Here is a 21,228-nt window from a genome sequence, read left to right as displayed (position 1 = left end):
CAGCATTAGCTCCTAAAATAATAGTGATGGTCATTAACCAAAAAATGATTAATATAATTAATATAATATATAATATATTTATATAATATAAATGATTAATATAAATACAAATCAAGTCTTCAGTGTCACCTTGACCTTCATCCCTACTCATCCACCTGGATACCAACTTTCAAGGTGAATTTTTATGTAAGGAAAATATGGTTTATAGTTGTCATTTCTTGTTCTCTTTGTAGAATTAATTAGATATCAACTCCTCACCCCCTGGAAAGAAGCCTATTTTTAAAAAGCCTTTGAATCTTTATTTTGTTGCAAGGAAAAAAAAATTCTCATGACAAATTAACATCCTGCATTTGAGGAAGATCTTTGTATCCTGGTTCATGACTTTGGCTTTCTTCAACTTTATGTCAAAGAATTTGAAGGACAGATTGTAACCATTAGTATATATTCATAGTTTGTTTCTGGAGCCAATTAGGCATGATCATTTAGAAACATAAACGATACTTCTTTAGCTCTGCATAAGGTTTTTGTAGCATATTCACCTGAGAGGAGATACATTTTGGTGGCTGTAAGAGTAATTACCAAGAAGCAATGCTTTTCGTTCAGTGAGAAACTCTCTGAAAGAGAAAGAAATTTGTGCCAGTTGTATTGCTTAAAGGGAGGATGCTGAAGCAATATGTGATCTTCAATAGTCTATTTAATCCAATAACACCATTTTATCTTCTCTCATCTGGGTCATCTCTTAGCAAAATGAAGCTTGGCGAATATAATTAAGACCTACATAGTCTAGTTATATTAGCAAAATTAATGCTACTGTCAGTTTGGTAACTTGAAGATCTCAACCTGATGGATGAATAGATGGATAGATATATTCCCCAAGTAGCATCTCCAAGCAATTTATTAGTTTTAGCATGGTGGCAAAATATGCTTTCATTGTTCTATTTACATTCCATGCTGACAGAGAGAACATTTTGGGGGCATTTCAGCCAGATCCACAATACTCATAGTGATTGATTTTGAACCAAAGCCATACCAATTGTTCTAGATGACAACTTAACTTTATAAATCTTGCCAAAGGTTCACAGATCTCAGGACCTTTGACTGTTGTCTAGATTAAAAAGTAAAGGTTCACTGTGCAGGTCACTTCTATTAGAGAGAAACTAACTGACATCCTAAGCAGTACTGATAATGTTTGGCAAGGGCCAGCTGTCTCGTGATTTTATAGATGTGATAGACTGAGGCACAGACTGTGAGGCACAACTCAAGAACTCGAAACAAGAATCAAGTGCTTTAACTGTATTTTCCTGCATATAGTCAGAAAGGCACAGAAACTATGACTTATGAATTTACAATAATTTTTATTTTCAATGACTGTATACTAGCTAAGTTATTTTTGTTATGATTTACATATACAAAGAGTGTGATTTTTGGTGGGTATATGAAATGCAACATTTCAAGAGTTTTTACTAAAATATTAAGAAGAAATGGTGCATTTCATTCATTCTTACTGGCTCTCTTTTTAATAACTCACATGGCTACTCTAAATTTTTTAATATTTATTATGAGTTGTTATCCTTAAAATTGGCTTATATAACATATACAGTTAATAGGAAGCATTATTGTAAACTGGTCACACTTGGATTTGTGGTAGATGACCATAAAGGATTTTGAAACTGGCTTTAGACCTGTCAGGCCTTTGTGACTGGATATTTATTGGTTTTGTGTCTAGTGATTTACAAAAACAAAAACAAAAAACGGAAACAAAAACTTTCCCACACTTGCTCTTATCTTTTATATCATAATTTATCTTGTCTGTTCACTCTTTGGTTTCCTGAGTGTATTCTTCCAAATCTTCCATAGTTCTTTCTAGATTTCAAGCCTATCCCACCCTCCCTCTTCCTTACCCCTTTAGGTATGGGAATGGTAATAACTTCATACTTTTCCAGGTCCTTGCCTCTCTCCTTACTTTTTATTAGTGCACTTTCTTCACCCCACATTCCACAGAGTTCCTTCATTAAATTCCTCATTAATCCTTTTGAGTGCCCTCTCTTCCATGCCAGGACATTGAAAGATATGCTAGTTACATGAGCTTGTGGAGAGGCATATTTTCACACTGAGATTTGTTGGATGCCTCAAAGTCTTCTCTATCTTGAAATCCCAATTCTTCTGCCATCATGCCTCAAGTCTTCATGTGTATGAGTTAAAATGGCTTTCTATGGCTCTCACTGAGGTGTATATATTCTTCCAAAGGATAACACTTAGCATTTTAGTCAATAACATTATAAGGCTAATGAGTTTGTCAGAGTAACCAACCACCAATTATGCCCAAGAGATGGGTCATTTTGAAGAGACATATAGGAAGATAATAAAACATTTCATTGCAGAGGGACAGAAGACCTAGATAGGAAGCAGACATGATTAGCCATAACACCTCCAAAGAAATCATTGAAATAACCCAGAGGAAGAAAAAAGAAGACCCCTCAGAATAGAAGGTCAAATTTTGCTTACCAAGATTTTTTTCTCCTGGATACAGAATTAATGGCAGCTCTATCCCCTCTTTTGTTTTCCTACTTCACTCTGAAACTCCATCCTGAGAATAATGCTGGTTGCCTTAAATTTTGCATGTAAATATAAGCTTAATCTTGAGAAATTTGTAAATATTTTTGTTTAGATGGTAAAGTACATTGATGTTGCAATGAAGTTTTTTCTGTATCAGAAAAAGGGTAATGATTTACATCTCATAAAATCGTAATGACAAAGAGTTTTTGGTGAAAAGTATGGCCACATTGTGTCTCTTGAATAGTTGGGAGTTAGGGTCAACTACCAATAACATCAAATTATTAAAGAGATGTTTTCTAGTATCAGAAAACTATGGTCTCTGATTGGCAATAGGCAGAGCAGAAAATAATGCAGGAATCTCAGCTGAATTTGTATAGATGTTAGAAAATTCCCATGTAACACTTATTATTTTAAGAGAGAAATTTATCTTTCAAGGACCGATATTAATGAAGTAATTTCTCTGGATTTGCAAGGTGCATTCAGAGATAAACATACATTTTAGATTGGAATGGGTAATTCTATGCATCACCCTGAGAGGGCAAGATTTCTCTTCACAATAGTCTATTATACAGGCCATTTTCAATAATGAAGTAATGCCATTTTCAACAGTTCCCTTAAGAGATTCTTTCAAAATATAACGTTAAACTTCTCATTTTTTAGAGTAGTTTTCTTTTTGTACAACTGAATTTAAGCAGTGAAGTTTACCATGATATTTTATGTGTACTCTAATGTGACATATTAGCTTCTTTTAAAATCACCTTTTCCCCTAAAATTCATGAAAAATAATTTCATCCCTTAGAGTTTTAAGCCAGTGTATTTAGAGAGTCTAAACTATATTTGAGTTTTCAATACATTCCCTAATCAACTTCATTTTTTCTAAATGTCTTCCCACTTACCTGAACATTCCTATACTGAAGAGCTAAATCTTATATAATTATCTGCATCTCATTAGGTTCTGCTTTACAATAGTGGCTAATAATTACTTTGGTGTCTTCAGGCTCTAAAGAATTATTTTGTCATGGATCCTGTGAATCTGGACTTTGGAGGACATCTAAAGATCTCTGATGGTTAAAGGAGTGATAAACTTTCTGACATGATCAAATAGTTTGATAAGACATAGGAAGCAACCTAATTGTGTTTCATTTTGGGACATTCCACTTGCTTCATCTCCAAAGTAGGGTAGTGTGTAAGTGCTTTTAAATGCAGCTGTTTTGCATTAATTAATTCTATCTAGATATTCCAAGTATTATCCTAGTAAAGTTTTATGCTGTGAACTCTTAGCAATGTTTCTTATGCACAGGTAAAAACTATTTGATTACAATTTTCTAAATGTAAATTAGTTGTGACATAACGTTTTGTGTACAGTTTTTATGTTAACTCACTGATCCGAGGGCTCAGAACAAACTTCACTTATTCATTTGTTTTGAAACACATCCAGTAATTATCTACAATGTCCCACTCCCTGGTAACACATGCAGTTATCAAAAAACAAACTACCTGGCTTTGTGGTGCTTACATTCTACTGTGAGAGCTAGATCATTAACAGATAAATATATTGTGGCAGGTAGCAATGAGAGCTATCAAGAAGAAATCATCTGGGTAAGGAAATAGAGTGACTGGGTAGAGGATATTTTGTTTTTATAAAGTGCTCAGTAAATGCCTCTATGATTGAATTTGAGGAAACCTCTAAATGCAGTGAGTGAGTTTCTTTAAGGCCAATGAAAAGACAGCCCAGACAGAAATAATAGCAAATCTGAGGACCTCATTAATCTTGGTGTATTTGAGGTACAGCAAGAAAGTCAGTGGAGCAGAGTAAGGTGGGGTTAAGGAGAGCAGGTGGGAGATATGAGTTCAGAGAGTTAGACAGAAGCCAGATCATTTGAAACTTTTTGGACCATAGAAAGGAGCATGTCTATTACTCTGATGTGATGGGAGGCAAAGGAGTGATGCATTCTGCTCTAAATATTATGTTAGGCTGAGTTGCCCCCAAATAGATTCACATCCTAGTCCCTAGACCATGTGACAATGTTATCTTCCATGGCAAAAAGGACTTTGCAGTTGTGATTAAATTTCAGGTTTTGAGATGAGAAGATTATCCTGGATTAGCCACCTAGGCATTATGTAATCATAAGGTCTTTATAAGAAGGATTCAGGAGTTTGAGGAAGTCTATGATAAAAGCAGGGGAGATAGACGTGCTTTGTAAATGGAGGAAGTACCTGGAAGTCAAGGAATGTGGATGGCCTCTAGAAGCTCAAAGAAGGAAAGGGAATTGAGTGTCCCTCCACAGAGTTTCCAGAAGGAAGCAGTGCAGTTGACATGGTGACTTTAGTTTCATGAAATTGATTTCAGACTTTTGACCTCCAGAACTGTAAGAGAATAAACTTATGTTGTTTTAAGCCACTAAGTTTGTGGTAATTTGTTACAGCAGTAATAGGATACAAATATAAGTGCATAGTTACATATTTGTAACTCCAGTTGAGTCTTGAACAACATGGGTTTGAACTGCATGGGTCCACTTAGACATGAATTTTATTTTATTTTTTTTTATGAATACAGTACAGTACTACAAATGTATCTTCTTTATGCTTTTCTTAATAACATTTTCTTTTCTCTAGCTTACTTTATTATAAGAACATAACATATAATACCTACAACATACAGAATGTGTGTTCATCGACTGTTTATGTTATCAGTAAGACTTATGGTCAACTGTAGGCTATTAGTAGTTAAATTTGGGAGGAATCAAAAGTGTGCAGATTTTCAACAGCATGGGGGTCAGTGCTCCTAACCTCCTTGTTGTCCAAGGGTCATCTATATCTTTATATATCAATTGATTGAAATGGATAGATAGAGGCCTCTAGTTAGACATTGGAATGTCAGAAGAGTGGAGGAAAACTCAGTCAGTAGAGCATGAAACTCTTGATCTTGGGGTTATGATGTCAAACCCCACATTGGGGCTCCAGCTTTAAAAAAGTGGAAGAGGGGAGTTCTGTTAGGAAGTAACAGTGGCTTGAGCTGGTGGGTTTTCAGGGAAGTAGGCAGACTAAAGAACTTCGGCTGTGTGTCTTGAGTAAATGACAGATGTTATATTAGTTTTCTGTTGCTGAGTCACAAATTACACAGTTTAGCTGGGTATAGCATTACAAATATATTCTCTCAGCTTCCATCCATTTATTATCCCAAGAGTCTAAGTGGACTCAACATGCCTAGGGTCTCACAAAGGTGAACTCAGGGTAACAGCTGGACTGAATCATTCTCTGGAGGCTTTAAGGAAGAATCCATTTTTTAGCTAACTTTGAATATTAGCAGAATCCTGTTCCTTATGGTTGTGGACTGAGATCCTTGTTGTCCTAATGGCTACCCAGTTAGCTGCCCAGTTGGAGTTGTTCTCTGCCACTAGAGGCTGCTCTCAGATCTTTTCTGTGTGTTCTTTTCTATTTTGAAAGCCACCAATGGCACATTGAATCATACTGTGCTTTGAATATGAGCTTCCTTCTGCCTCCTACTAGAGAAAACTCCCTGCTTTTCAAGGGCTCACATAATGATATTAGGCCTGCTGGATAATCTCTCTTTTATTTAACTAAAAGTCAACCTCATTTGTTAATAAATGACTTTATTATGTCTGCAATGTCCCTTTTGCCATTGTCTTCATCTGTTTGGGCTGCTGTACCAGAATCCCATAGCCTGAGTGTCTTAAACAATAACCATTTATTTTTCACAGTTCTGGAGCCTGGGAGGTCCAACATCAAGATGCAGGCAAAATTTGTATGTGGTGAGATCCCTCTTCCTGGTTTATAGACAGCCATCTTCTTGCTATATCCTCACTGGACTGAGAAGTGGCGGGGGGGGGGGGAGGAAGAGAAGGGGAGGACGAGGTAGAGGAGAGGGAAAGGGGAACTGTGATTGAGGGAGCTAGCTTTTTAGTCTCTTCTTTATCCTATTGTTGAGGTTTTCATGACTCATTTAAATGTCATCTAACCCCAAAGGTCCCACATCCAAATACCACCACACTGGGTGATAGGGCTTCAGCATATGAACTGGGGGGACAGAAACCTTCAGGTTATAGCCATATAATGTAACACAATCACTTGTGTGATATCTTATCATATTCATGGTCCCAGGGATAGTTTAGAGAAGATTGAGAGGAGAGGCATTTTAGGTTTATGCCCAACAGGTGCCAAGGCTTTTTCCTTTCTTTTTCTTTTTGTCTGAATTGAGCAAGCAGTGTGCCTTATATAAGAATGGCAAATGCAGACAGAGTAACAGTTTTGCAGAAAGGAAAAATAGCAAGAATTATGTTACTTGGAACGGCCAATTAGAAATTGAAATGATGTCGAGGAGCTGATGATCAGATATGCTGATGTGACCCCAGGAGAACAAACTGGGACTGGAAATGTAAATATATATAAATATATGACATGTGAATCCACACCATCATGTGAGCTCACCTGGAATGAATCGAGATAAGGAGCACTGGGCAGTCCAACAGTTAGAAGTCTGGAAAAGGAAGCAGAAACAGTGAGGCTAGTGATGGACTGGAGAAATCAGGAAAAAAGTGATAGCACCAAGGAACTTGTTAAAATTGAAAATTTGGGGGTTTCACCTCAAGCCTACAGAATCAACATTCCTGGATGGGGTCAAGCATATATATGCACTAAAAAGTCCTCCAGCTAACTCTGGTACATGCGAAAGTTTGAGAGCTTTAGTTGTTTGGACCACAGGGACAGCACAGAATGGAAGAGGATAAGTCCTCAGTGTCCTCGAATCTCAAAGTCAAGTCCTTGAACGTGAGCAGCAACGGGGTTTGTGAGATTGTTAGCAGTGAGGGAACTGAAGACCCAGAATGCTTAAAATAAACTGGGACAAGTCTCTATGCCCTCTGAAGACCATGAGAAGAATCTGTAGCTCAGACTAGGGAGGAATAAGGCTGCAGTTACAAGCGTCCCAGGTAAAGATCATCAGAGTCCACTGTGAAAATGAAAGTTAAGTTCACCAGTTTATGTTTCCCTTGCCCATTCTGTAATATGGGAACCAGTGGAGATTGTATAAAGGCAGATTACTTCACAATATTGTGTACTACTGACCTAGTTTTAGATAAGCAACTGAGAATTTTTTTTAAGGGGGCAGAAGATTACATAGCTTGTTTCTTCGTTTTTAATTTGGAACTCAGCCTAAAATTAATCTGTAAAAACTTACTTTATTTCTTAACACCTTAGATTGGCTCCTTAAAATGTGTTGCACATCAAATAAGATTTACTACATTTTTTTGAGAAATAATGCAAATTGCGAGTAATGGAGAATAATTCAGCTAAATATTAATATGTGAATGAGACTTGAAATGAAAGTTATTAAATATAATCAAAAGAAATGGTAAACTATAAAAGAAAGTAAATGTGATCTGCAATTACATAAATAAGGTGTTTCACATCATACAATTTGGTCAAAATTTGGTCATTTATTTAAAGAATCAATAACCATAGACCTTTCCCGTTCAACTGATTGCAACATCAAGGACCGATAATGGCTAAGAAAAAATTATCAAAGATAATTTTCTTTGCAACAGTTAGCTTTTGCAGGTGAGAAAAAGGCAGCGGATATTTATGCCATGCTGAAGAAAGCTAAAGACTTTTAAGGAAGTGCTCTCCATTCTTTGTGAGCTATAACGTTTGTCCTTTGTCCAAATAGCAATATCCTCTCCCGCAGAGAATCTGCTGCTTGGGCTGGCCATGTGTTATTGTATTTGGACTGTCTCCATCTGCAAATGTTGACTTTTCATCTGTGACAAAGGAAAAAAATCTGTATGAGGAATGTGTAAAACATTTAATCCTTGTTTACTTGTTAACCAAAGGTTTTGTCAAATCCTGCTGGTGTGGGTTTTTGCATTTGCTTCTCAAGGTGACTTGTAGGGTCAGCCACAATGGAGGATTTAAATCTGAGCTATAAGCTAAAAACTCTGCCCAAATCATTAGGTTTTTACTTAGATTTAGAAATCTAAATACTTGTTCTAAATATAGTTTTACATTCGAAAACCTAAATGTGACCTAAATAATACAGTAGTCGATAAGAAAAATTGATTTATAATTCCTTTGTTCTGTCTGGGGCTTCTCATTACTAAAACGAATATAACACTGAAAAGTTTGATTATCTATGGCAAACCACAATGGAATTTGATAAGGAAATAAGAAAACGGTAGAGGTCATTCATCAAAATCTAGTCTCTTACTCTCAAGTTATAGATGAGAAACTGGGAGCTGAAATCTCTTAGGAATCTAAAATTACTTTCACAAAGTCCCTATTAATTCATTGTTTTATTGTGTTTCAAATTTGTTTCTGTTTGCCCTGGCTATCTATGATGATGATGTGATCTGAGATTTCTAGACTGGTTCTGATTTTTGATGTTCTATGCAGCAATCTCTTGAAACTAAAACAGGTTTTTTTGTTTTGTTTTGTTTTTTTGTTTGAGATCAAGCAAAACCTGTTGAGTGAATGAATGAAAAATATTTTTCCCATAAATATACTCAAATATGCCAGATCTATTTTTGGATTTAGACCATCAACATAACTGTGCCATACTACATCGTATACCAATTTCAGTTCATGGCCATGGAATTTATTTTAGCTTTTGATTATTTTTCTATGCAAGAGTGGAGTAATAGCTGATATTTATTCCCATGTGACATTGATTTGAAAGTTTTGATTTGGCATTGTGTAATGTGATCTGAATAGAATGATGTATCAAAAGGGAATGTGGGCAATGCTCAATAACTTCCTCTGTTTTTCATGCCAACTCTCATACTTGAAATTAATTTTTCCCATATTTAGATTGGAAGCAAATTAACTGATTTGATTTTTAACAGCAACTGTTCAATAAAGGTAGTGATGATGGAATAGTAGATAGGAGGGGTACCTAGCGAATGAATTTATTGGACTTTTTTTCAGGGCCCTCTGTATTTACATAAGCATTTAGCTTTGGTTTTCCATTCAAGGTGATCCACAACAATGATAGGAAATTGTTCCACTGTTACAGCTTGCCTCAAAAAATAAAAAAAATAAAAAAAAATAAAAAAAATAAAGGAAAAAAAGAAAAAAGAAAGAAAGATAAGGGAAAAAAGGAAAGAAAAAGTTAAAGAAAAAACAGAATAAGCTAAAAATATGGTGAAAATGAGCTAGTAAAAATACTAATATTTTTGGATTGGTTTCTTAGAGTGCTAAAATTAACTTCAAATGTAGTGAGTGAAAATATTTGTTTCCCTGAAATTTTATTATAGGAAAATTGATTTGGGCAAGGAATAAGTATGAAAAGTAAGATTTTTCTCAGTATATTAATAACAGCAAGTGTGAAGTAACATTATAGAATAAAAGCCTACATAAAGTGGAAATTTCTTTAGAACAAGTGAAGAAGTTTCATTGTTGTGCCTAGAGATCTGGGAAACTGCTTCAGCAAATCCAAATCTGTGGCTGCATCCTTCACTCCAAGGTGTTTAGGGATGCATGACTCTGCATATTCCATTCCTGCTACTGTAAAACTTGGGAAATCAGCAAAATTGGAACTTAAGAACAAATGTTTTGCATAAAAATGGTGATATGTTCTTATCATAAAAATGCCATTACAACATGAGGATCAGGTGTGTTCTGCATGGAAGAGGTATTTTCCTATAATAAAAATTGAGCAAAATGAAAAATTGAGTGAGAAGGGATGAGTTTGATCACAAATGATATAAAAATGACTTATCTCTTTTACAATTCAACTCTGGCAGTCTGTTTAATCTTATTTTACTTAACAGTAAAAATTCTAAAGAAAATTCATTCACATAAAAGGCCAAATCTTCTATAGTATGAAACCTAACCAGAAATAGGAAAGGTCTCATGATTTTTTTTTTTTTTTAATATCAGTTTCAAGCTTTGGAATTAAAAGGTTTTAAAGTCATCAGGTTGAAAAGTATGTGGAGGACAGGCCATAAGGTACTTGTTAATTATGGCAGTGAGTTAATCAATGAAGTAACAGTTCTTCTTCTGGGTATAACAAAATGTGATCAAGACCCATTCAACTATCCTACCATTCAGAGATTGCTGGAGATCCATTAATTTGGATAGTTTCACATTGTAAACTCACATCTTTAAAAGTCAGCAATTCAAGCAGCTTTCTGACAGCTGTTCATACCTAACAGAAAAAGTGTTTTGTTGGGTTTTGAGTGAGGTGAGCTGTACAAAGGTGGAGAGGGAAATATACTGACACCTGATATAAATATTAACTGAGACAACGTTCAAGCTTTCAGTTACGTGCTTTTGTATTTGCTTTCAACATTTAAATGCAGAGACAGATGGCTTGTATAGTTTTACCAACCCTTGTGTCTTTACACATTCAGAAACCTGGAATGAAAACCAAGCTCATAGATTGCAGATTTTGAAAGGGAACAAATAATTTAGGTTTTTAAGAAAAATCAGTAAAAGCTTCAGTGTTAGAAAAATCATGATGGTGGATTTTAAATATTTTTGAAGAGAAGGGAAACCAATTGCATCATGCTGAAATTGTAAAAAGTATTGGTAAGAAGTTTGGATTCCTGACCTGGGTTCTAAATAGATACTGTGTGATGTTGCACAAGTAGGACAAGAAAGTAAATAAAAAATTGGAGAAACAGGGAAAACGTGTGTGGATGCACACATGTAAAAATTTTCAGACATTGGGGCGCCTGGGTGGCTCAGTGGGTTGAGGCCTCTGCCTTCGGCTCGGGTCGTGATCCCAGGGTCCTGGGATCGAGCCCCTCATCGGGCTCTCTGCTCCGCGAGGAGCCTGCTTCCTCCTCTTTCTCTCTCTGCCTGCCTCTCTGCCTACTTGTGATCTCTGTCTGTCAAGTAAATAAATAAAATCTTAAAAAAAAAAAAAAAGATTTTTCAGACATTTATTAAGAATCCAGCACAGTATCTGATGTATGTGGTACATGACAGATATTCAGTAAACACTTTCTGAGGGAGCTTATGAATGGAAAATAAATATAATTAATCATCAATTAAAATAATTACTTATAGTGATAGCATTAAAAATAATCATGGTCAAAGATAAAGAGCAATATTTTAATGTGTATACTTTCTGCAATATTATCAAACTTTCCTGATATTTCAAGTGCCCTGTATTTGATGGAGAATGAATGATTATTTTTAATTATATTTTAGAAAGCGACAGTTTTCCATATCAGTGCTTTAGAAAGAATGTTTTTCTCCTTTCAAAAAGTATAAAACAACTCAGTCACTGTTTCTAAAAACAAAAGAAATGAGTTGGAAACTCTTCCATGTTCCGCATGCTTCCGATTATAAACTTCTAAAGAGCAGGGACTGTCGGGACTTTTTAATTTAAAAGGTGAGTTTTGTTTTTGTTTTTTTTTTTTTTTCTTTTTACCCATTCATGACAACTTGGAAGCATTGTTATTTCCCAAAATAAAACCCTTGGATTTTGTGGGGTTTTTTTGTTTTGTTTTGTTTTTGGTGGTTTTTTTTTTTTTTAGTATCAGGGCAACTGCCGGTGATTATATAAAGACCCAAATAAAAAAAAGAAAAAATTTCCCTATTTAATGTCATGTCCCAAAATAAAAACTTTGCAAAGCATAAAGCAAGTATATTTTCCCATAGTGCAGCTCAAGCATATAAGGACACTGGTACAATATACTTTAATATAGATTTTTAATATAGGTTTTTTGTTTTGTTTTGTTTTGTTTTTTTTCTTTAATGCAGTCTTAATTCAGTTCTGAGGCCCTGGCTAGAGTTCCCCTTCTTGAATAAGCCCAGACCACACACTACTCCCCTTCTAGAGCTCTCAGGATCCTAGATCATTATGCAACCTCCCTAAGTGCCACAGCTCTTAGGTACCAGATAACTGGGGACAGCCCCATGCCCTAGATTTTCAGGAATTATTCAACTATTAGTCAATCCATGGAGAGCCCAGGAAACATCCCACCCTATTTGCCATGCATAAACTGCCCCCTGAAATCCCAGTTTCTTTTTAACCTATTCCTTGTTGTAGTTCTCTGTGTGGCCCCTGCCCAGAGGCATTTTCTCCTTCAGAGCTCTAAGTAACAAAAACTTTGGGCTTTCATCCCAGTGTAGTGTTGTCTTCCACATTGTGGTGGATCTTTAAATCTTATACAGCCGTCGGGTACCTGAAAGACTTACCTAAGAACATACAAAATGTCTGTAAATTTACTTATGTATTTTATCAAAGGCTTTCAAATTTATTCATAAATATAAATCATTAAGTACAATTCTCAGAGAGCGATTAATATTGTTTAATGGAAAGAAACTAATTTTCTCTCAAGTCAAAGATTTTGTTTAGTACACATAAATTTTGACTGTAGATGTCTTCAATTGTCAATTGTCTGTAAGAGGACTTTCAGAAAAAGGTAGAAATGACATAACAGGGAACAAAGTCCATCTTTCACCTTGTAAAGAGACAAGCCTTTTTAAGTCAGCTAACTGGTAATGACACCTCTTCATTCCGAAGGACAGCTTTTGCTCCCTTCTTTGTTCACTGCTTTTAAAATAATTGTTTCCCAAGATAACCTGAAAACTCTATGAGGACAGGGTTGACATTGATTTTGTTCACTGATGTATTCTTGGTGCCTGTCACAGTGTCAGCATATAGTACATGCTCAGTAAATATTTATGGAATAAATAAATGTTACTAGTTCTGAAAAAATATGCTCTTTGGTAAAGTGTGTCACTCACTGCTGAAGACTAGGGATTCACATATACTCACACACATACACACTTTCTCAATCTCTGGATAATATTCTTAATTTAACGAGAGGCAATGAATGTTGGATAAAGCTATTTTAAAAATAATCTTGCATATTCTCCCTTTTTTATGTGCTCAATAAAAACCTGATTTTATTGCTATTTCTGAGGTAGCTGATTATTTGTTTTCCTTTGGAGGTATTAACAACAAGAAAAACTTAATGGTTCTAGAAAGGTAAAAACGAAAGGTTGGTGTCTAGTCCTCAAGCTAGATTATACATCAAACTGGTGATTACTTTACCTCCATTGATGTCTTGAAAGGAGTGAATATGTTTAATGGAAAAGTTAAATAATTCATTTATTAGCTGTCACAAAGTATTGCTAGGCAAAGAGATGTGTTGTTGAGGAAGCTTTTGGTGTGATGTTTGTTAAATCAGCATCTTCTATTATAACTACTTAAGGTCTGCCTTTAAGCAGAGGATATTTTTTATTATTTCTCAGAACATTTTCAACCCTATAAAATTTTAATTAACAATTAACATTGTTCATAGATCATCACTATTGCTTAGCACTATGAGAAATCAGAAGACTTGAGAAGTCATTTTTTTTTTTCCATTAATGGATTTTAAATCTAGTTGGGATAAAACAAAAATAAAGTGATCCTCAGGAATGTACAGAACCTCCTCCAAAAGATGAAAGTATCATTAAGGCAAGAATTGAGGGAGCTCAGTTAGGACATTTGTCATTCACAAGAGATCTGTCTTCAAGGTGCATATGAGCTATGAATTGTTGTAGTTATGGAAGTTAGCGGTGCTACTTGGGAAGCAAGCTGACCTTGAAAGAATAAGTAATTAAATAAAAGAAAATAGAAGAGGCAAAAAGCACCTTCTAAACTTGTGGTCTCAATGTATGGAACATGGTTTGGTTTAAGCAAAATGTGTTAGCTTTGTGGATATAGAGTCCTTGAGCACACCTCCATGAACCTAAAAGGGAGAAATTAGTTTGAACTTTTGAAGCATGGACAGAATTCAGAGGACAAAGAAAGGCCCATAGAGAAGTTTAAGTTAAATATACTAGGAAGTTAGTAATCACTGGAGATTGGTGAGAGAAATACTTTTGAGTAAAGAACATGTGTTTAAACAAAATAAAACTTTTCTCTTTTGAGGGGATGAGAATACAGGTCAAATGAGAAAGAATTTTAAAGTTATTCTAAAGAGAAGATTTTGGGTTTTAAAAATGACTAAAATTTGAGCTTGTAGGAAACGGTAAATTTTAGCCATGTTGTTTTCACATCTGGTGTCCGTTGCGATGTTGCTTGTGTTTTGGGGTCTCGAGTATTGGCCATCAACTTTTACCTATTTCGGAAGGTATTTTTCCATATGCAAGGAATATTAGTAAGCCAAACAGATGTTAATATTAAAAAAAAAAAAACACACAAAAAACACAATTATGGGGCACGTAAGTGCCAGTAGTGCTAATTTGGGTTTTAGCAAAGACACAAATTCCAGTTGTTAGGTGTTTTAATCATTGTTGAGGCAATCATGCAGATGTTTTCTTCATTTTCTTCTATATTTTTACTCTGATAACTCTCTAGTCTTGCCTCTCCAGGTAACCTCATTCCTAAAATCAATTCTTAATTTCCAGCCTATCACTTATCACTTGACTGTTTAATCAAGGGGAAAAGAACAAAGCAAAACAAATTTTTCCTAAATCATTTGGCTGTTGTTTTTCAGTAAAAGGTTAATTTCCTCTTTACAGAATCAGAAAAGAGTTTACTTTTGAAATCTGGTTAAAATTTATGTTCTAGACTGGGGCGCCTGGGTGGCTCAGTGGATTAAGCCACTGCCTTCGGCTCAGGTCATGATCTCGGGGTCCTGGGATCGAGCCCCGCATCGGGCTCTCTGCTCTGCAGGGAGCCTGCTTCCTCCTCTCTCTCTGCCTGCCTCTCTGCCTACTTGTGATCTCTCTCTCTGCCAAGTAAATAAAAAAAAAAAAAAAAAATTTATGTTCTAGACTGCCTGCTAGTAAAAACAAACAAAAAAACCCACAAACTAATAGATAAATATCTATGATGGCTTTTTCCCTTGAATATTGGACTTCATGTGATTCAATTTGCAACTTAGCTAGACTTTCCTTCTAGGGAAATCCGGTTTATTTAATACACGTAGAAATACAGAAAATAGTTTAAGCTTGGAAGGAGCAAAATGCTGTCTTTAGATGCAAATGACTTTTTATTTATTTGGATTTCAGAATGTTTGCAGCAGACTAGGTGTTGCTTTAATAATATACACATTAATTAAAATATTCTTTTAATTATTTTTGATTTTTTAAAATGTGCAGTTATTTTCATGTGATTTCATATAAATTAACATGCGCTTATATGGAAGAATGGTATTTTATGTAACCATTTAGAGTATTTACTTTTATTTATATATATATTTTTTTTAAGATTTTATTTATTTATTTATTTATTTATTTATTTATTTATTTGACACAGAGAGGGAGGGAGAGACATCACAAGTAGGCAGAGAGGCAGGAGTGGAGAGGGGGGGAAGCAGGCTCCCTTCTGAGCAGAGAGCCGGGTGCAGGCCTCGATCCCAGGACCCTGGGATCATGACCTGAGTCCAAGGCAGAGTCTTAACCCACTGAGCCACCCAGGTGCCCTAGAGTACACTTTTAATATTATATTTCAAGCAGTACTTTTGCATTTTATTTTTATGGAGTTGTACATTCACACATTTTTCAACATCGCACATACAATTTTTCTATTTTTCATGATTTCTCATAAATAAGAGCTTTTTAGTTGAGGATTAGAAGATAAATCAGTAATAATACATATGCCATGGAAAGGGTGGATCTGAAATGATATATCTGTTTACTCTTGTCTGTTTCTAGCTGTAAGTGAAGGCCTAAGGAAAGAGATAATTCTTATTTTTACAGCAAGGAATTTGATTCCTTCTTGAAAGCATTTGAATTCTTTGAACTGTTTAAGTTATGCTTTTCATGAGAAAATGAGATCACTGATGCACTTTTTGTCTAAGGAGACAATTTTACATTAAAATTCTAACCACTTTCTTTTCTTATTCTCTCTGTCTCTTGCCCTCTGTAGATGGGCCTTTGGGTCCCCGAGGATTAGCTGAAGCTACAGAGATGTGTACTCAAGAGTGCTTGGTTTTGGGTCACTCTGATAATTGCTGGATGCCTCCTGGCTTGGGTCCATATCAACACCCTAAATCTCCTCTCTCAACCTTTGCACCCCAGAAAGAATGGGTCAAGAAGGACAAGCTTGTGAATGGGCACACCCTTACCAGATCCTGGAAAGAAGATAGCAACAGGAACCAGTTCAATGACCGTAAGCAGTATGGCTCCAATGAAGGCCATTTCAACAATGGCAGCCACATGACAGACATTCCTCTGGCAAATCTGAAGTCTTATAAGCAAGCGGGAGGTACTATTGAAAGTCCGAAGGAGCACCAACTCTAAAAAAAAAAAAAAAAAAAAAAAAAAAAAAGCTATATGGGACCTAATAACTTTAATCTAAATAGACATGCTAATACCCTGTGTGTCAGAGCTTTATGTATTCAATAGATCTCTATAACTATGCCCCTTTATAGCAGGGATATCCATAACTTTGTGTTAGCACCATGGAGGATACAATATTTTACAACATAAAAGAGAAGATAGTTCTACTAGCCATGTGATCTTGTTTACTAGAATTGATTAAACTCTCCGGAGATCACTCCATTGTGCAAATATCCTTTTTTGTTTTTGTTTTTGTTTTTGTTTTGTTTTTGTTGTTGTTGTTTTTTAATTGAATTTTACTTTTGACCCTGGACTGCTGCTATGAACAATAGAATATGCATTTGGAGAGTAAGAAAGTTCCATGGATTAGAGTGACTGACAAACATATCCAGTTAGAAACTTGTGCTCTTTTTGTCATTGATTTGTGCTGGGACTGCTATACTTGACATTATACTTCAAGCAAAACTTAAAAAGATAAGCATTAAACCTATCGTGCTGTTAACAACGTTAGTGGATACTTGTAAGTCAATCAGTGTTAAAGTATTTGTAAATAGAAGCAAGTTATTATTAACAATTTTTGTGTACTTACGATGTTCACCTAAAAACTGTTGTAGCATAACTCTGTGTTTTATGGTTGCTTCTTCCTTCTTCTTAATTTGCCTCTTTGTTGTTATTTTTGTTGTTTCTTTTAGTGAGGTGTTTCTGCGTTAGTAGTCTGTCTTGACACACATTGTTCAAAGGATCTCAAATACTTGTGTTTAAAAAAAGGTTCTGGAATCTTGCTTCTTCAGTGACCGCTTATGATGCTAGGATTCTGTAAAAAATGAAGATAAGACGAAAAGTTTATATAAAAACAGGACTTCTGCAAAAGCTTGGAAATTCAGAACCTATTTTCTTGACATCCTTGTTTTCAAAGTAGGCGAAGCAAAATCACTTAATTAGTAGCATTAAGTGAGAGAGTAATGGGAAAGTGTTAGCCTTCAGAAAGTAATATAATATCCTGTACTTGTCACTCATACAAAACTAATGTATCAAAATTAGCAGATATCGAAGAAAAATTACTATTCAAAAATAGTTTCAACTGGGCAAATGTGTGTCTACAACTTTGTTAAAATGGCAGAGTTTGTGTCGATCCTCATATACGATAATGTTGTTGTAACACAAGTGTTAGACCATAGCCACAAAATATTTAATGTGTTGTGCCTTCATGATGTAACAGAACATTCTCCAGGTAGGCTAGTTGGGGGAAATAAAGGGATAAATCTCTAATTATTGCTGTTTAACTGTTTGTTATCATAGTCGGTCAATGCCTGGCAGGTACCAGCATCTTGTCACTTAGGTCAAACCAGCAGAGTGACAACTAATGTTAATAAGATCTCAGTTGCACGTGCAAACAAATCCAAATTCGAACATTCTTAGGAGGTTTTTGTTAAGGCATGACAGATGATTTAAACAAATAAATAGCATGCAACAAAATGTCTTTATTGAAAGAAGTGAAAGTTATCTTAATGCCACGGTTCAACATCAGTTTAAAAGTAAAAAAAATAAATAAATAAAAAATAAAAAAAAGGTTTGCTAATCTGATAGTTAATTTGTTCTTACCAAAAATAAAATTACTTTGTAAATAGCAATTCACGTTTTTCCACAGTATAATGGAAAATAATGGGTAGGGGTGCATTGCTTATTGCAGTACATTTTTGTCGGTTTGTGAGGGGTGTTTGATGACTTTGACAGAATAAATATCTAAACAATTATCCTTGTTACTGCTTTGCCAGTTCTACGTTATTTACAACTATTCAGCTCTTGCAATAAATGTTCTGAATTCCTGATCGTAGTGTGTTAATTCTTGGTCAACATCCAAAGCGATGATTTCTACTCTAATTGTCGTATAAATATATGTTGATAAAACAGCTCTTAATTAGAAATCAAGGCAGACTCATTAGGGGCTTACTACCTGTGTTCTGAAAATAGGTTTCAAGTTTTAGTTACACTCCCTTAATGGTCTATGCAATCATTTTCTAGGGAAATTCGTGGAGAAAGTTGGTGCACTTTCTAGGCATGATACATGGGAGTTTCATCCAAGTGGAATCCCGTGTCAGGAAGCTGGCAGGGGGCACTAGTTAGTGCAATTACCTTCTTGACTCTCAGTCTCTTCAGCAAGATTGCATGAAACAAACTCTCATATATTTTATTGTTGGCTAAGCAGAAGAAGATTATTCTAGTACTAAGGCCTTGAAACAAGGACGAAAACTTCATCTGTATTTATTTCAGATTAGGAAAATAGGTACAGAAAGCTGTCAAGGATCTTAAGACATGCTCACACATATGCCAGGTGCTTATATTCTCCAGAGGGCAGCTGAGTCCCTTTTCACTCATGTTGGGGTCTGAGGGTAGGTAATCTGGCCTGACTCTTCCTCTAGAGCTTTCTGAAGCCCTAAGATAGTAGGACTCAGGAGTTACAGACATGGAGATAAAGATACTCGCTTGCACTGTGACTGGGTTTGAAACCATATCCGATCACCTCTGAGTAAGCCCGACTTACCGGTTACTCAGGCACACCCAAAGGGGCGCAGCCTGCCCCAGGGCACAGAGAGTGAAGGAAGGCTACTCTGGAAAAGGTAAAAGAAAATAAAATTCATGCCTGCACAGTCTTTCTTTAGGTTTTACCAATCAGATAAGTCATTACCAATCAGATAAGTCATTCCCCTCTGCCTTTTAGAGTGAAGGGTGAGAGGAAGTAAAACAATTTCTCTTATATTTTTCTTTCCCCTAAAGAGTGGAAATATACTCAAATTTTTTTAAAAAAATTAAAAATAGGGGGAAAAAAAGAGAGAGAGAACAAACTACAATTTTGGGAAAGAAGCTCCCCATCCCTACCATACCATATTTCTTTGAATAAATACAATATAACAATATCTACTCTTTTTTTTCTTTTCCTTTTTTTATACAATATCTATTCTTTTCAAGGCATTCAAGTTATATGCTCTGAAATTTCATTTATTTATTTATTTGCTCCGTGAAATTTTAGCGTTGATAAAATTGGTTCATCAAACCAAGATGAAGAACGCATAAATAAACTAGTATATTCATAATGACTATTCCTTCAGTATTATCCACATTGTTTGATTGTGTAGACATTGAATATTATGAATCATTATTTACCAGGAAACTAAAGCCATTTACATTTCCTAGAAAAGCACACCTATATGAAAGGTACAAAGATAATAACTTTCAGAGTAACTAGCAGACGTTATGATGCTATATATTAACGTTTTTAAGGCAGGTATAGAAATAATCTTTATAAAGCTGAATATGACCTATTTGAATGAGTATTTCTACACATACTATAACATAAAATATATTTTTAAATAATGGTCATTCATTAATAGGTCATTCATGAGTAGTCCTTTTGCTGCACTATTCAGCAGATCTCCTTTGGCATACACTGATGCTCCCTGCCCTGATCATTCCTTAGTTAATGCTAGAAATACAGCTGAGGCTCCGAAAGCCCTTCTAGTATTTATTAAACTCTCTTGGCTAGAAGCCAGGAATGGCTAATTATTATTAGTGAGGAGTTTTGGCAGCCAGGGATGAAAGGGATGCCTTGTCAGTTTCAATTCTAATGTGGATGCCAGGGTGTTGCTTTGTAAGAGGGCAAACCAAACTATGAGAAGGAGGAGCTGGTGTTGCCAGTTTAAAAATGCTTCATTGTTCTGCTTTGTTTTAAACAGAGCTGATCTTCTCTCCCTCAAGGAAGGTCCTTCATTGGTGCTTTTGGGAGAGATTGCTTTCAGATTCTCCCAGTGTTCTTAAAGGCACAGACATCACATAATGAGTACTCTATATACTGTTCCTTCTTGTTCACAACTATTGATCTAAATTTTAGTAGATGTCAACCAGGCTTTTCACCATTGAAAAAATGCAAAATTGTCCTCTTAGGATTGGAATATCTTTGTAAGATAAATACCATTAAAGCATGACCATCATAATAATTTTGCATTCACGTTTAGTTCACTCAAAGTATAAAGTAATGAGTATCTCAAAATACCAATTTTCTGTTATCTTGATGCTATCATCATCTGTTTTAAAACATTAAATAAGGACTTTATTTTCCACTTCTATAAGTGCATCTTATTTTCTTATGTCTTAAAATTCTTAGTGTCCTGCACATGAAAATGAATTCTGTGCATGTTTTTGTTTTTCTAACATATTACATTTTTCTTGAAGCTTTATAGTAAAAATCTCTTTTGAAATAGTCTTTCATTTTTTATCCTCATATTTTCTCTTTAAAGTCCTATCGTTGAGGCACACCTGGGTGGTTCAGTTGTTAAGTGTCTGCCTTCAGCTCAGGTCATGATCCCATGGTCCTGGGATAGAGCCCTGCATTGGACTCCCTGTTCAGTGGGGAGCCTGCTTCTCCCTCTC

The 21,228-nt window shown here is 35.3% G+C and overlaps 1 protein-coding gene across 5 annotated transcripts in view; it reads left to right on the top strand.

Annotated features, from left to right (window-relative positions):
* Window positions 1–16,818, top strand: part of PCDH9 (protocadherin 9) — a 924,405-nt gene extending 907,587 nt beyond the window's left edge. For all 5 annotated transcript variants that reach the window (XM_045977985.1, XM_045977982.1, XM_045977981.1 and 2 more), the window contains one exon: window positions 16,391–16,818. In XM_045977985.1, the coding sequence (XP_045833941.1) occupies window positions 16,391–16,764 (374 nt within the window). In that variant the 3' untranslated portion in view covers window positions 16,765–16,818. The remainder of the gene's footprint in view (window positions 1–16,390) is intronic.
* The last annotated feature ends 4,410 nt before the right edge of the window (window positions 16,819–21,228 follow it).

The sequence above is a fragment of the Meles meles genome, chromosome 14 (genome assembly GCF_922984935.1).
Source record: "Meles meles chromosome 14, mMelMel3.1 paternal haplotype, whole genome shotgun sequence".
Classification (NCBI taxonomy): Eukaryota; Metazoa; Chordata; class Mammalia; order Carnivora; family Mustelidae; genus Meles; species Meles meles.
The sequence above is the reverse complement of the archived record's forward strand: the minus strand, read 5'-3'. Positions and strand labels throughout refer to the sequence as shown.